Raw genomic sequence first — 14,892 nt, 5'->3', positions numbered from 1 at the left:
TTGAGGGTGGGAGGTGTTTTGTGTGTAAGGGTGCAATATTGGGTGATTGAAGGGGTTGTAGGTGGTGTGTTGTGAGTGTTGGATGCTTGTGGTGTTTGTGTGTGCTCATTATGTGTGTATTGTGTTGGTAGTGCAGTTGTTTGGTGTGTGTGAGTGAGATGTGTGTGTGTGTGTGCCTACAGAGTATAGGTGGTATATTAGTGTATTTGCCTGTTCTCGGTATCTCTATATGTGGTATTAGTTGCAAAGGATTGTGGGGCGTGTGAGGGGGTGTTATATAGTAAGGTGAGTAGGTGTGTCTGGTGTGTGTATGTGTGTCAGATTTGGGGTATTCACACTGTCCAATGTGGTGTTATGTTCCAATAGGAGTTTGTACTGAACACAGCGGTTCAGACAGCCAATGGTTTGCTGCAATGGAAGAACCGCTGTGGTGATTTGTGGCTCGTAATTTTGTGGGTAGAATTGTGTCAGGCTGGTGGTGCTGGTGGTAGAACACCATCCTTCCCACCCTCCTGTGTCCGGGCGGAGTAGGAATTTTGACTGTTTTTGGTGTCCTTCACAGTGTGACTCTTAATACGGCAGTCGGATTACCGCCAACATGGCTGTCTTTTGGCGGCCGCCACCACAGTGGTCTTGCCAAATGACTGCCAAATTCGTAATGAAGCCCTTAGTATTGAAGTAAAATGTGCTATTCAATGTTATTGGTAAATGCTTGTGATGCCAATTTCCACATCCAATGAGTGAAATAGTTCTCGTTCTCATTTTATTTACTTTTGTGACTTTACTGAAACAAATAATGTGATTATTTTCATAGGCAACTGTACTATTTTCTTGGCTAAGATCATCTATACTAAAAATACTACTATTTTTGTTGTGTCTGGACATATTTCTTTAGTTGAACAAATATATGAAAACCGTTTGCTTCAACTCTACTGGCGGAAATGACATTTACTTTGATGAAACTGGCAGTCTTCCAAGCCAATTCGAAATTTTGAACTTTGTTGCTTCACAAGGTGAAACATTCAGTTACAACAAAGTTGGATATTCTTTTTCAGCCGGTGGGATTCAAGACATCTTCCTAGGAGAAAGCAATATCTCCTGGAACCCTTACTTCACAGAGGTACCTTTAGATAATTCAATAACATGATTATAAAGTAATTTTATTTGTCCAGTATGATTGTCAAACTAAAAATCATTGTACAAATTATGTATTTTACATTTCTGAAATGTCTGAATTATTTTGGCACATTTCTGCCTACTGGCCGCACCAGAAGCATATGTTAAAAACAATGACTGGAAAAGTCAGAGTTCGGGTTTAATGTGATAAACAAACATGCATGCAGAAATGATTGTTCAATGCAATATCCTTTAAAGTCACTGGTTTTGACCGTGATTGCTATTGGTACTGATGGTGTGGTATTGGTGGAGCTGAGTTTGAGGCTTGTATTGCATTGGTGGTGGTGCTGATGGTAGCAGTAGTGGTTGTATTATTGGTAGTACTAGTGGGGGCGTGGCTAACTGTGCGCCAAGATGGCTACTCCTGGCTCAACCTCTGACATATATGAAGCGGCTGAGCCTGGAGGCCCCAGAGTCGGCGGGTGGGGTTCTTGTACAACGGCAGAGCACAAACACCTGCAGGACCAGATGCAGATCAGGTGAGGTGGTTGCATGGATGGGATCTCTGCAATATGGCTGCTGCTGTCCAGGAGTGATGAGAGATGTAGTACGCAGGCAGACCCCTGCTAACCTAAAGTTCTTGCTTTGGAGGGATGCTTGAGGTGATTGCCTCCACACCATCTGACTGTGTTCCTCCCACGAGAGCAGAGCAATCAGGGGACAAGCTAGATCTTATTTTACAGGAAATTCAGGACTCCAGAGTAATAATGGAACAGAGACTTGGCGCTATTACCACGGACCTAAAACTGCTGAAAGATGACCAGCATAAATTGGCGGACAGAGTCAAATCGACGGAGCAAGTGCTAGCTACCTTGCTGTCAGCACAGTCAGAGTACAACTCAATGTTGACACAACTGCGCAAACAAGTGGAACAACTCCAGGACCGTGCCGAAGATACCGAAGGCAGAGCGTGCAGAAATAACATCCGTATTGTTGGCCTTTCAGAAGGCACCGAGGTAGATCGCCCCACTCAGTTCGTTGAGATCTGGCTACAGTCGATGGTGCCGCTGGAAGGCCTATCTGCCCTGCTCACTGTGAAGCAGGCGCACCTTGTGCCGGCCAAGAGAACTGTTCAAGGGGCCCCACTGTGGCCAATAGTGGGAAAAATACTGAACCACAGGGACAGAGACCAGCTGCTCCGGGCGTGGAAACGCGCGCCGCTCATGGTCCTGGCTCCAGAGTATCTCTCTATTCAGACTATTCAGACTACGCGATGTCAGTACAACGCCCCTGGGCTTCCTTCCAGGAAGTAAAAAGACACCTCAGAGCACACTGCCTTGTATATGCACTGATTTTTCCAGCAAAATTGAAAGTAATACATGAATGACGTTCTAATTTCTTTGATTTCCCAACAGCAGCCAGAGAATGGCTAGCTCAAAATTTCCAGGGAACACAGAGTGACCAACAACATGAGTTTGCATCATAGAAATCAAACCGTCGGGCTCGGCACGCCCGCCGTAAACAGGACGCCGCAAACGGCAGAGAAGGAGGTCCATCCCCACAACAGGTATGTCAACTGGAAGCCATTCAACTTGCTACTACTCTACGGGATCCCCGCCATAGGTCCAGCACAGAGTCATCCCTGGCTGGGGACTCAGACTCTGAAACTGAGAGCAGCGTAGCATTACTACCAACTATTGCGCCCCAGACTGCTAATGAACTTTGAAAGACCAAAGGGCTGCCCTTATCGTTTCCTCGGCTCCACTTCAGAGAACCTGGCAATGATGCTGGAGAGAACCTCCATCCCACGGCACTGTAACCCAGACCGCTACACCGATTCCTATTTGAAGACATAATGGTTGTTAGCCAGCATTACATTTGCACTTCACCATCTACGTGTGATATCCTTGTATTATTAGCTTGAAGTTGGGAAATACTATTTGGGTAACTTATTACATGTGAGACCTGGGTCCTGACCTTTATTATGTGATATGATTGCCTTGCAGATATATAGATTGGAATATGAACCACTACACCTTACTAGCGAAAGCCTTGCTATCTTCATGTTTATACAGTTTTGTTGTATTTGTTGCACTGGTCGAGCACATTTTTCCACGCTGGACCATGTATTGGGTAGGGGTGTTGATTGTTATTATTACGCTTCTGTCACCACTAATGCAGTAACATCATGGGGATGAAATTTCTCGACATTCACTACATTAATCGCATTTGCCACAATCACTAAATCATACAATATAATTACTTGGAATATTATGGGACTGGGGTCACTCCATAAACGACACAGGGTGCTGGCGCAATTGCACAGTTGCCACGCTCACCTGGCCTTCATACAAAAAACCCACCTTACTACACCAGAAGACCTAAAACTGCAACGAAGATGGAAGGGACAATTGTTCCATACCTCTTTCTCAGCATATGCACAGGGAGCAACCTTATGGATAACGGCAGAGATTCCGTTTTCAGTCCAAGATACAAAGATTGACACACAGGATTGATATGTAGTACTCAGGGGACTCCAGTATGGAAAACAGATAGTACTAGGATGTTTTTATGCTCCGAACCAAGAACAAGATGCTTTTTACGCATGCTTATCCACCATGTTATCGGACTGGGCTTACCTTCCATGGGTGCTGGGTGGGGACTCGAATGGGGTACTTGAACATTCTCCTTGACCGTTCACACCCACCCCTCCAAGTGCTGCACTGGTTCACCAGGCCAGAGCATTGTGACAACAGGTTGAGAGTTGGGACCTAGTGGATGTATGGCAGAGCCATAATGGGGACGTGAAGGAATATTCCTTTTACTCCTACCCGCACATGCTCCATTCTTACTTATACTGATTCCTGTGCACTTCCAGCCTGCAGTCCCACATAACCCATGCTACATATTTAGGCAAGACATTATCTGATCATAACCCGCTCGAGATCCAACTCGCCTGGAACGGGTACCCACCCCGATACCAACATGGCGCCTACAGCCCACATTCTGAGAAGACACGGTCTATAGGGACACACTAGCTACTACTATAGACACATTCTTTTCAGAAAACACAGACACTGCCCCCTCCCCACTGATCGAGTGGGAGGCCCTTAAGGTCGCAATATGGGGGTCCTCCATTTCTAGGCAGGTGGGAGCAAAGGTGGAAATTCCAAAGGACCTCATACACCTAGAAAATAATCTGGGTGCCTTGGAACAAGAGGCAACCCTAGATGACACCAAGGCAGCGCAATTACAAACAGCACAGATACGCCACGCAGAACTCCTAGAGCGCTTGCGTGTTGTGGATTACAGATTTTATACCCAAAGGGCACATGCAGAAGCGGACAAACTTGGCACCCTTACTGCCAAACAAATCTGTTCACAGCACTTTCCCACACCTATATTAATGATACAAACTCCACAGTTGGGAATAGTAAATAATCAGACTAGCATCAACGACGCCTTCTGTCAATACTATATTGACCTGTGTGCCGCGCCTCCGCCTGTAGACCACAACACCATACACGTTTCTGCACCAACATCCGCTTCCGCAGGTGACAGTAGTAGAGAGAGGCGCTGCGAGCTCCAATCGTGATCACTGAGATCAGCGAGGCACTGAAGGTGATGGGCAGTAATAAGACCCCTGGGTCTGATGGATTGCCGGTAGAATTTTATGCCACATGCGCCAATCGCCTGCGCCCCCACCTAGAGAAGTTATATAATAGGTCTCTCAAAGAAGGAATGCTTGCGGCCGCAACTCGAGAAGCAGTGGTGACTTTGCTGCTTAAACTGGATAGATCTCCTACACAGATGTCCTCTTATAGATCCCTGTCTATATTAAATACAGAATATAAGCTCCTTAGTAAAGTGTTAGCGTACAGACTCCTCCCACTTCTTCCGGGGCTAGTACACACGGACCAATGTGGATTCGTTCCACGCCGCAGTACATTGATGAATATCCTCCGCCTATTTCAGTTGATAGATGAGACGAAACAACAATATCCGCATGCTGGCTGCATTTCCTTAGATATGGGACAAGCATTCGACACTCTCAGCTGGAACTAGATGTTGGCCTCACTGGAGGCCTATGGCATACCCCCAGATGTTATACGGTGGGTGAAGCTCTTATACAGGGCTCTGACTGCTAGGGTCAAGACGGGTGCGCATAGCTCCGACTCTTACCCCATATACTGTGGAACTAGACAGGGTTGTCCTCTGTCCCCCCTTTTATTGGTATTGGCGTTAGAACCCTTGGCACAAAACCCACACCACAGCGTAAGTGATTGGGGAGTTGTGCTCAATCCCACTACCCACGCTTGCTCCTTAAACGCAGATGATATGATACTGTATTATAGGGATTAGCGGCAGGGCACGGAGAGAGCAGCGCAGATTTTTTCTCGATTTGCACTTCTATCAGGGCTTCAAATTAATCCCAATAAAACCAATGCATAGTCCTTCCGGGGCACCTATCCGGAACCTTCGGTTCGATTTGGACCCATGAGCATTGCAATAGCACCTGTATCCTTCAATTATCTTGTTATTTGCATATACCGTGACCAAGCGGATTCACTAGAAGGTAATTTAAGCTGGACGATTACATCGCTCCGGTCCCAAGTCGATTTCTGGATCACTCTACCCCTTTTGGTGGCAGGAAGGGTAGCCCTGGCAAAAATGGTACTGCTGCCCCGTGTCTTATACCATTTTGTGAACCTGCCGCTCATGGTTTCACCTGGTATATTTTGAACAATGAACTCCTTACTGATTGATTTAATATGGGGGAAGGGTTGCCGTCACGTCGGCCTGTGGAAATCACAGTTACCCCCATACATGGGTGGCCTGGGAGCCCCAGACTTCAAAGCCTACTGTATAGCGGGCCAACTCCAATGGCTGTCGTACTGGCTAGCTGGTCATGATCTGGAAGAGATAAATTGTACAGTTGTGATGTGGAAGAAAGGCTTCATTCATCGTTTGCGTTGTCCTTGGTTTGCAAAATTACCCCCGGGACTACCTTGCTCTAGCATACGGTGTTGGCTTACTGGAAACTAGCTACACGTTACACAGCCTCATCAACCCCCTATGCACACAACATACCACTGTGCAGGCTCCCTGCCCCCTCAGGAATTATCATGGCGATAATGCCCAGAGTTTGGGAACAGCAGAGACCATTTACACTAGGGGACTTGTTTGAAGATGGCATGTTAATGACGCACTCGGCCTTTTGCAAGTACATGGCTTGTCTGAAACTTTCTTTTTAACCCATGCTAAAGTATTGACCTACGTACGCAATCATTGGGAATCACAGGGCACTGAACTAGTAACATACGAAGCCCTTCAGGCTCTTCATACAATGGGACACAGCAGGCATCTTAATAGATTGCTATACCGAGCAGACCTCCACATGTCTTTGGATACGCTAAAAACGAAGTGGGCAACTGATATAGGTATAGACATTCCTGCCAAAGTTTGGGCCTTCCTATTACAATATGGTAAAAAGTATCCGGCAACACTAGATTCAAACTGATAAAATTTTACCTTTTTCATCGAGCGTACCTCACTCCGCACAGGCTCAATATTATAAATCACACGACAACAGCGCAGTGTCCTCGGTGTCATACCGTTGACGCTGACCTTCTTCATATAATTTGGATGTGTCCGTCCCTCTCACAGTACGGGGCCACAATAGGAGCCACTTTGATAGAGGTCACGGAGGAGACAGTGGAACGGATGCACTTTGATAGAGGTCACGGAGGAGACAGTGGAACGGATGCCTGCTTATTTACTCCTGGGGCTACACCCTAAAACAAGAGGCTCTAAGATAACTTCAAGCTTCATGGACATGACTATGCTCTTGGCGAAACGGCAGCTGACAAGGCTCAGGAAGTCTCCCCATGCCCCATCCATTCCCTCATGGAGGCAAGAAGTATTACGCTGGAGCCAGGCTGAAAGTTTGGCACTCAGGAGAGAAGAATACAGAGGGATGAGACGAAAACCAAAATCCCTAGAGTGGGACACACAAGTGGAAGCATTTAGGGCACAGAATGAGACACAGGAATAACAGCAATGAGGCTAGCAGCGTCCCTAAAACAATACTGTGAGCAGAGAGAGAGTAAAAAGCCCGAGGTTTAGACAAATTTCGACCCAAGAGGTTCTCATTCTCACCTTCCCCACATATGATTCATAAAGGGTGGCATTGTTCTTAGGAAGACTACATATGTCGGCCCTACCTTCTAGGAGATGTACTCCCGAGAGGCTCACTGATACTTGCGACCTATATGGCTTTACTCATATGACTGATGACAGAAGCGGGCTGGGGTGGGGAGAGGGAGAGGAAGGGCCTCGTTCTTCACCAAAGTTCAATATTATAGAATGCTCAGACACACCTGAAGGTTTGAGAATTGGACCGCTTGTTCACATCTTTGTTAAGTACTTAATCTATACAATGTCTGTTGACCCATGCTAAGGTTGGAAACCAATAAAAAATGTTTTAATTTAAAAAAATCGGTGTGTCATTAACAGAACTGAAACTTTATTTCAAGATTGCAAGGATATTTTTCATTAAGCTCTACAAACTTACACTTTACTAAAAAAAAGAAAGCAGCGATATTTGTGGATGCTCATTTAGATTATAAAGCCTACACAGGCCTAATCAACTTGTTCTTGGGTTGGGGTGTGGGGGGTGGGGGTTAAGAGGTTAGAACTCAAGTTATTCACAGGTAGTTTTCTAATTGCTTGCTTCTGTTTCATTTGAAATGAAATAAAGAGTCTTACGGGGACAACTTAGAACATGCCATTTATTTATTCTCCTGAGAGGGTGTGGGTTGGATATTTTATAGAAAGTAATTGGAACTCAAAATACAATAAAAGTCAATGTGGTTGACTGGGAATCAGGCAGCCTTGGATAGAGGGTAGTGGTATGAAGGACCCATGGAAGGGTTTACAGTTCGCCCTATGTTAATCTTTGCACTTGAAACTTTATTTCAAAGATCTAAAGTCATCGGCAGAGCAAAGCTGGAAGCTGAGGACCAATAAGGCTCCACAAACCAGATATCTCTATTACACGGAATTATGATTGCCTTGAACATCACACTGAAAAACTCTGAGTGGGACAAATCAGGAAACTGCATCTATCAACACTTCTTCATCAAAAACATTGGCAGGCATTTAGAAAAGGTTCTGTACCTTTTTCCTTGGCAATTCCAAATCTCTTCAAAATTTTGGAAAAAGTCTCACAACTGTGATTGGATGTGGTCTCTTGCGCTATCTGATTTTACTACATTGTAACCCAGTTCTCACAAGGTTCCTTATTGTAAATACAGTCCTTCTGTGCTTTGTGTTGCCATTCCCCAGAATGGTACCTCAAAGCTTTCCTTAGCTTTTTGCCTTTTTCTCCATCCAAACTCTGACCAAGGGCATCCTACTTATACCTTCCAGAGGATCAGAGGAAAAACCCCAGTCCTGCTTCACTCTTTTCTCACACCGAAGCAGTGAATAGTTACTCTGAATCTGTAATGGTTCTTCCTAGACTCTCATTGTTAGGCAAACACAGCCTGGGTATCTGCTAAACTGATTGGAAGGCCTATTGAGTCAGAATCCTTTGAAACTGCATATCTGGCCTGCAGGCCAGACCAGTAACCTTTTGTCCAAGCTGTTTGCCTGAGCGAACAGTGTGGATACATTTTGCCCGCCCGCGCCTATTCCAGCTTCATCACATGGGACTAGTTGGCTCAAAAACGCAGAAGGTGGTAAAAAAGAAGTAGAAGAGACAATGGATGTCACCATCTCTCTCATCTTCTCTTTGGACTCCGTCACACTTGTTTTGGCACAAGCCCTTAATGCTGTCCAATACCAATGGACTTCTTCACAGAGATATAGACAACTATATCACAGTAATCACACACACATAGTTCCCAACATTCAACATTAGCACCTGCTGGAGTCAACCACTTAACAAAGGTAGAAGCATCAAACATTAAATACAGCAAAAGAACATGGGGCATTTGAAACAAAAAGAAAACCTGGGCCGAGGTCTGTCTCACACTCAATACCTCTTGCACCACATTTTCTTCATTCAGTATCTCCATTTTACATCCTTTGAATGAGCAGCGGTCCACTTTTGAGTTCGAGGATTACGCTGGTGCAGACGTTTAATCAGTTTACATTACTTACCCTCTACAGTATCGTGGATAAGTGTTAAGTGCATAACTTTGTAGTTTCTTTCCATGATTGTACAAGGTCACCAACAATATATTTGTTTGTGTTAGAATGGATTCACAGCAGAAGCAGATTTCACAGACAACAGGTGCTGAGAAGCAGAGATGGTACAGGTGGTTGCTGACCGCTCTTAGGGCGTTATTTCTGCTTTACTTAATGTCATTCTTCTTTTCTTTTTGGGTCCAATCCAAGAGAGGCCTGTCAATGGGCAGACTGGCTTCCAGAGACTGGAACAAGCAGAACTGGGTCTTCATAGAGCCATGGAGGTGTGCCCGTGCATATGGCCTGACCCTGAATGATGTATGAAGGCAAGCAGGCTAAAGAAACTAGAAGCCACTTAAATAAAAGCTGTACCCAAGATGACCGGTGCTCTCTTGAGAACAGCAGTTTCTACAAGACCTGAATTTGTTCCAACATGACTCATGATGGAGACTGCCAGTGGCGGCTGGTGGCATTTGAAAGTGGTGGGGCGTAAAAGTTTGGGGTGAGTGAGCGTAGCGAGCAAACCTGTCACAAAAGGGGCTCGGGGGGTCCTCCCCCAGGAACATTTTGAAAAAAGAGTGGGCAAATGGTGCATTTTCAAGCAAATTTGAGAAAGCAAGAAGATTAATAAAGCCATTGTGAAATTATAGTTATGACATTAATAATAAAGAGCTTTCAAGTAAATGAAACATACGACAATGGAAAAACAGAAATGCAAGAAAAAGGGGTGGAACTTTGTTGAAAACATTGGTATGAAACTGTGAGTCCTTTTGAATGGCACACTGATGACCTTAAGTTTTCATTGTGGTTTTCTCCACGTTTGTAAGGTAAACATCCTGCCCTAGCAGCCCTAGGTTGTGTGGCCCTGACCATTGTTACAACTTGTATATATCAGGTGTGAAGTGCCGGTCACTAGTGTCACACTCACACAAGCGCTCTTTTGCACAGAATCTGCAACAGAGGGGGGCAAAACGGAGGAGAATTGCCCAGACGGCAGGCGTGGTTTACTGATGTAGTAAGACCCCCCCCTCACCACTGTTTCCTACTCCCTGGGGAGTTCAGGCATGGCATGGGGGTTGGCAGAAATACATTAAATTAATTGGAAAAATAAAAACTTACCTTAACTCGCCACGCACGACTCCTCCGTCGCAGGGTGCAGGCGCAGGCTCCCAGGCAGACTGGGAGCCTGTACAGGCTTGTGTTGCTGGACTAGAGATAGCCTACAGTGCCTGTGTGTTTGACCGGCCCTAGATGGCCGGCCAAACACACATGCGCTCTGAGGGAAAGTGCTGCACTCTCCCTCAGAGCACGTCACCCCGTGGCCCTTTCCCTTTCAGAACGAAAGGATAATAAACATTGTTTATTATCCTTTTGTTCTGAGAGGTTTGCAGCTTCTGCTGCTGGCGGGGGGCGAGGCTCCTCTGCCCATATGGAGGAGCTGCCCCTGAAGACTACCATCGGCACTGTGAACCAGGAGGACCTTCCCAGGATAAACTTTCTTTCCCAGACGATGAACTTATTGGATCCGGGCATACAGACTGCCTGGGATCAGGTGAGGGACAAACAATGACCAGGAGGGACACCAGGCAGGAGTGGAACTGATACTCTGGGACATTGCTCCACGGAAGGATGATGTATGAATGACTCCAATTGTCTCTGAGGCTTAGGCCGTCCAGAAGGTGGAAATGATTAAGCCACTCTGTCTAAATTGTTCTGTCTGTTTTTCTGTTTCCTGACAGAAGTTGACAAATAGAAGTTTTATGCAAAACTGTTACTTTAAAAGTAACGTGGACATAATGTAGGTACTAAGTGAATGTTAATTTTTTGGCTGCACACTTTTGTGGGTGCAAATAAGAAAACATCTGACAGGAATAGTAAGGAGGAGCAGGAGAATGTAGTATGTACAACCCAATATCCTGGCTTATGACCTATACTTAAGAAGCCAGGCACAGAAAATGTGGAAGACAGGGGACATAGAAACAAGGATGAGAACTATGTGGTGCTCACTTCAAGGATGGGGCAGGATGCCTGAGGTGATGGGGTAAAATTGATCTATAAGATTCACATTATATCTGGGAAGGTGCCTGGCAACATATTCCAGTTATTTTTTGTTTTTTTTACTTGGTTTATGACTTGTTTGTCACTTGCAAAAAAAAACAGATGATGGACGGAGTGCCGAACAATGTCAAACATTCACCACAGTCACAGATCTGAGCCTAAATCCATTGTATTTTTTGCTCGCCATCTCATTCCAGTTTGGACCCAGCCACGTTCAAATCAGCCTCAACCCTGCTCAACATTGGAACCGGTCCTGGAATGCTTGTTTCCAGTCCTGGGATGACATGGCCTGGCAGTTTAGGCTGGACTGTTCCCATGGGGATTAGGATCAAGACTGATTTGCATATGGCTGGGTCCAAACTGGGGTGGCATGGTGGGCAAAAAAACAATGGATTTGGATGCCGCTCGAGCAGTTGCCATTGGCTGAGATTAATTCAAGCATTCCATCCATCACCTTGTTGTTTTTGCATTGTTTATTACTTGGCCATGCGTCCCACAGGTTCACAGTGTTCTCTGGCACACTTATCCATTCTCCTCTTAGTTCTCTTGCCTCGCTCCTCAATACCAGTGGTGGCTCATCAACAGGAGCATCAGAACACAGTCCTGCCACCTAAGAGCCAGTACATAATGCCCATTGCCTGTGCTCACAGTGCACATTATCAAATGTAGCAGTGCTCTTAAAAAAAACTGATTTTGTGCCTGCATGAGTACGGTCAGTGCAAAAGTCATCCCTCTCAAGCTCCCCAGTCTTCTGATGATAGTTGGTGGGAGAACTGGGGGTTGGGGAGCTTAGGCACGATTCATCTACAGAGTGCTGTCCAAAACATGGCACTCTGTAGGTGGATGGCTAGCTTGCACAAGTCTGACAGGTGTAACTGAACTACAATTCCTTTACTCGGGCACAATCCATTTTACTTAGCAGGCATACTGTGCATGCCTCAGGCAGCACAGTATATCAGCTAAACTTAGGCTGTCAGAGACATTATCGGTGGATCCCTGAGGTCAATAATAATTGAAGCAGAGCAGCAGGATCCTAAGCTCCTATCCAGCTTTTAGGGGCTCTACCTCCAATTATATTAAGAAGCTGGGAGATGGTTTGCAGTAAGTATCCACCTTAACCCTGGTGCTGTTGCTCACTGGCTCCTCATTGAGAATCATGCCTGCTGGTTCCAAAGTCCAGTGCCAACCTAACCATGATCTCCAGTGTATCTCTACACATATGGTAAGTGGAGTTAATGGTTAGGTTAGGTCTACTTTCAGCTGGGTTTCATGGTGGCTTCGCCTTCTATTCACAACATTATGTGGCAAGGGGCACATTTTTCAATGTCACCGCACTTGGAGAAGCATGAAGTATTGATCACTTTTTGCTTTTTTCCTTTTGGTTCCAATTAGAGTGTGTTTATTCTTGAGAAAATCGTTTATAACATGTTTTGGTGGCGGCTTAAAATTTTAATTTTAATACAGTGAATGCTTAATCGTTTACTCATGGTTATATGCATAACATCATTGTAGTTTGCTGAAGGACTTCTTTCTTACATTATAGTTACACCTGATGAAGCTCTTGATGACTGAAATGCATAGGGTTTATGTTATCACGGTTACCCAGGATGAAACGTGAATTTCGACATGCTGTGAAATAAAGCCTAAATAGGCATTTCCATGCATCTGAAGAATGGTACCATGTTGCCTATGTATGAACTTTGAAACTAGTGAAGAAATTGAAATAAAACTTGGATTACTATGGATTACTTAGCTCAAATTCAACTTATGTTGTTAGGCATTGTGTCTTGGGACTGGTGTGCTCTATGCACACCTGCCAGTTTATGGAAAATTATGGTACTGGCATATTCTGTTCAACTCTTGGCATAAGGTGGTACCCATGACAAAATCCTGGCATTGGCACACTGGAGGTAATGTTAACATATTGCGGCACTCAAGGCAAATTTTGAAGAAAAAAAAACGAGAGAACCCATGGTAAGCGTCCCCCATCTGTTATCAGGAGCCCAGAGAAGCCTGCACAGTCAGAGTACATGGAAACACAAATGATATGTTTTCATCAACAATGGAAAATGAAATAAATAGCACTGAGCAATAGTTTAGGGGAACTAGGTGGGGTTCACAGGTGACAGGGTGTTGTCCTAATACAGGGATACTCAAAGTACGCCCGCGGGCCTCATGCGGCCCCTCTGACCTTTACATGTGGCCCCTAGGGCAACAAGAGCACTGGGCAGCTGTTTGCTCGACTCCGCACTAACAAAAATATTAAATACACACACAATAATTTATTTCAAACTTAACTGGTGTTAAAGAAAGGAAGTAACTAGGGACTCCTGCACTTAACTTTAGAAACGCCTTCATTTTTAAAGACCTCTTGCAGCATAAGTGTAAAACTAAGACACTCTCTTCAAAACTAAGTGTATTTAGTTAACATGCAGAACCTTTTTCGCCTTAGTACAATTTATTTTATCAGTGCATTGTGATGTATTCATTTTAAAGTGATAGTTTTCAAACACAAATTTGAAAACATTAATTATTTCCCTTACCCTGAGAACACCACCAATAGTAAATTAAAGAGGCAAGTCACTTGGTATGTGCACTTTATGGGCGGCCTGGGTTCCTATCAGACATAGACAACATTATAGTTTATTAAATCAAACATAGAAGCAGGTTTTGTGCAGTGCACACCATGAATCATGTATTTCGAGGTCATCTTAAATGTGATAATGCAGAAAAAGGAGGGAAAGTGGCACTAAACAATTGCCTAGGATCACAAAATTTGGAAAAGTGGGTAAGCCGGGATTAATTCTAGGTTTTCTGGTTTCCCATTGTTTATTTCACCCACTAGATGTATATCCTTTGGTTCCTCTACACCTACCTTGCCACCAATCCCCCTAGTCACCCCACCCACCCGCCACCGCCCTGGCATCAATGCGGCCCCCAAGCACGTCACAGACCAAACTTTTTGGCCCCTGGGAAAATGTTTGCGAGTACCCATGCCCTAATACCTCTGTCGAAAAGCCACCAATGATACGTGCCCTTTTAGAGGCAATGGCTTTTAGCGAAGGTATGTGAAAATTATTGTTTAAAATTCACTATTTGTCCCCGTTTAAAAAAATATGATATGGGGAGAGCGCTCAGTAATGATTATTGATGAAGCCAGACTTGTTTTGTTTGGCAGCATACTAGAATTACTGATAAGTATTACGCTTCAACACTTTCAGAGATCACACTGCCTCTACTGCTTCTCAGTGCCCTATAAAATGTATTAATCCTCATCTGCATCAAAATTTGCTCTCTATGAATTGTTGTCAACATGCTGCCTTGGCAGTACTGAGCCCTTCACCTTTGTGTATTCGGCTCTGATCCTGGAACCTGGTAGGGCCTAGGCTAGTCGTAGCACTTTGCAGCCAGTTGAGAGGTAAGCTGATGGGTTCTGTTTCCGGTTCTGCATGTTAATACGTGTTTGTTCGCAACATTGTAGTAATTATTTTTCGTTTCTGTGTTCTACCAAGGTTACCAAGTAGT

General features: G+C 44.8%; 1 protein-coding gene across 1 annotated transcript in view; it reads left to right on the top strand.

Annotated features, from left to right (window-relative positions):
• Window positions 1–2,585: 2,585 nt before the first annotated feature.
• Window positions 2,586–14,892, top strand: part of LOC138262391 (vomeronasal type-2 receptor 26-like) — a 32,437-nt gene continuing 20,130 nt past the window's right edge. Inside the window, exon 1 of the mRNA XM_069212292.1 lies at window positions 2,586–2,683. Coding sequence (XP_069068393.1) covers window positions 2,586–2,683 — 98 coding nt within the window. The remainder of the gene's footprint in view (window positions 2,684–14,892) is intronic.

This window comes from Pleurodeles waltl, chromosome 10 (genome assembly GCF_031143425.1).
Source record: "Pleurodeles waltl isolate 20211129_DDA chromosome 10, aPleWal1.hap1.20221129, whole genome shotgun sequence".
Taxonomy (NCBI): Eukaryota; Metazoa; Chordata; class Amphibia; order Caudata; family Salamandridae; genus Pleurodeles; species Pleurodeles waltl.
Note: the sequence above shows the minus strand (reverse complement) of the source record. Positions and strands in the feature narration are given on the sequence as shown.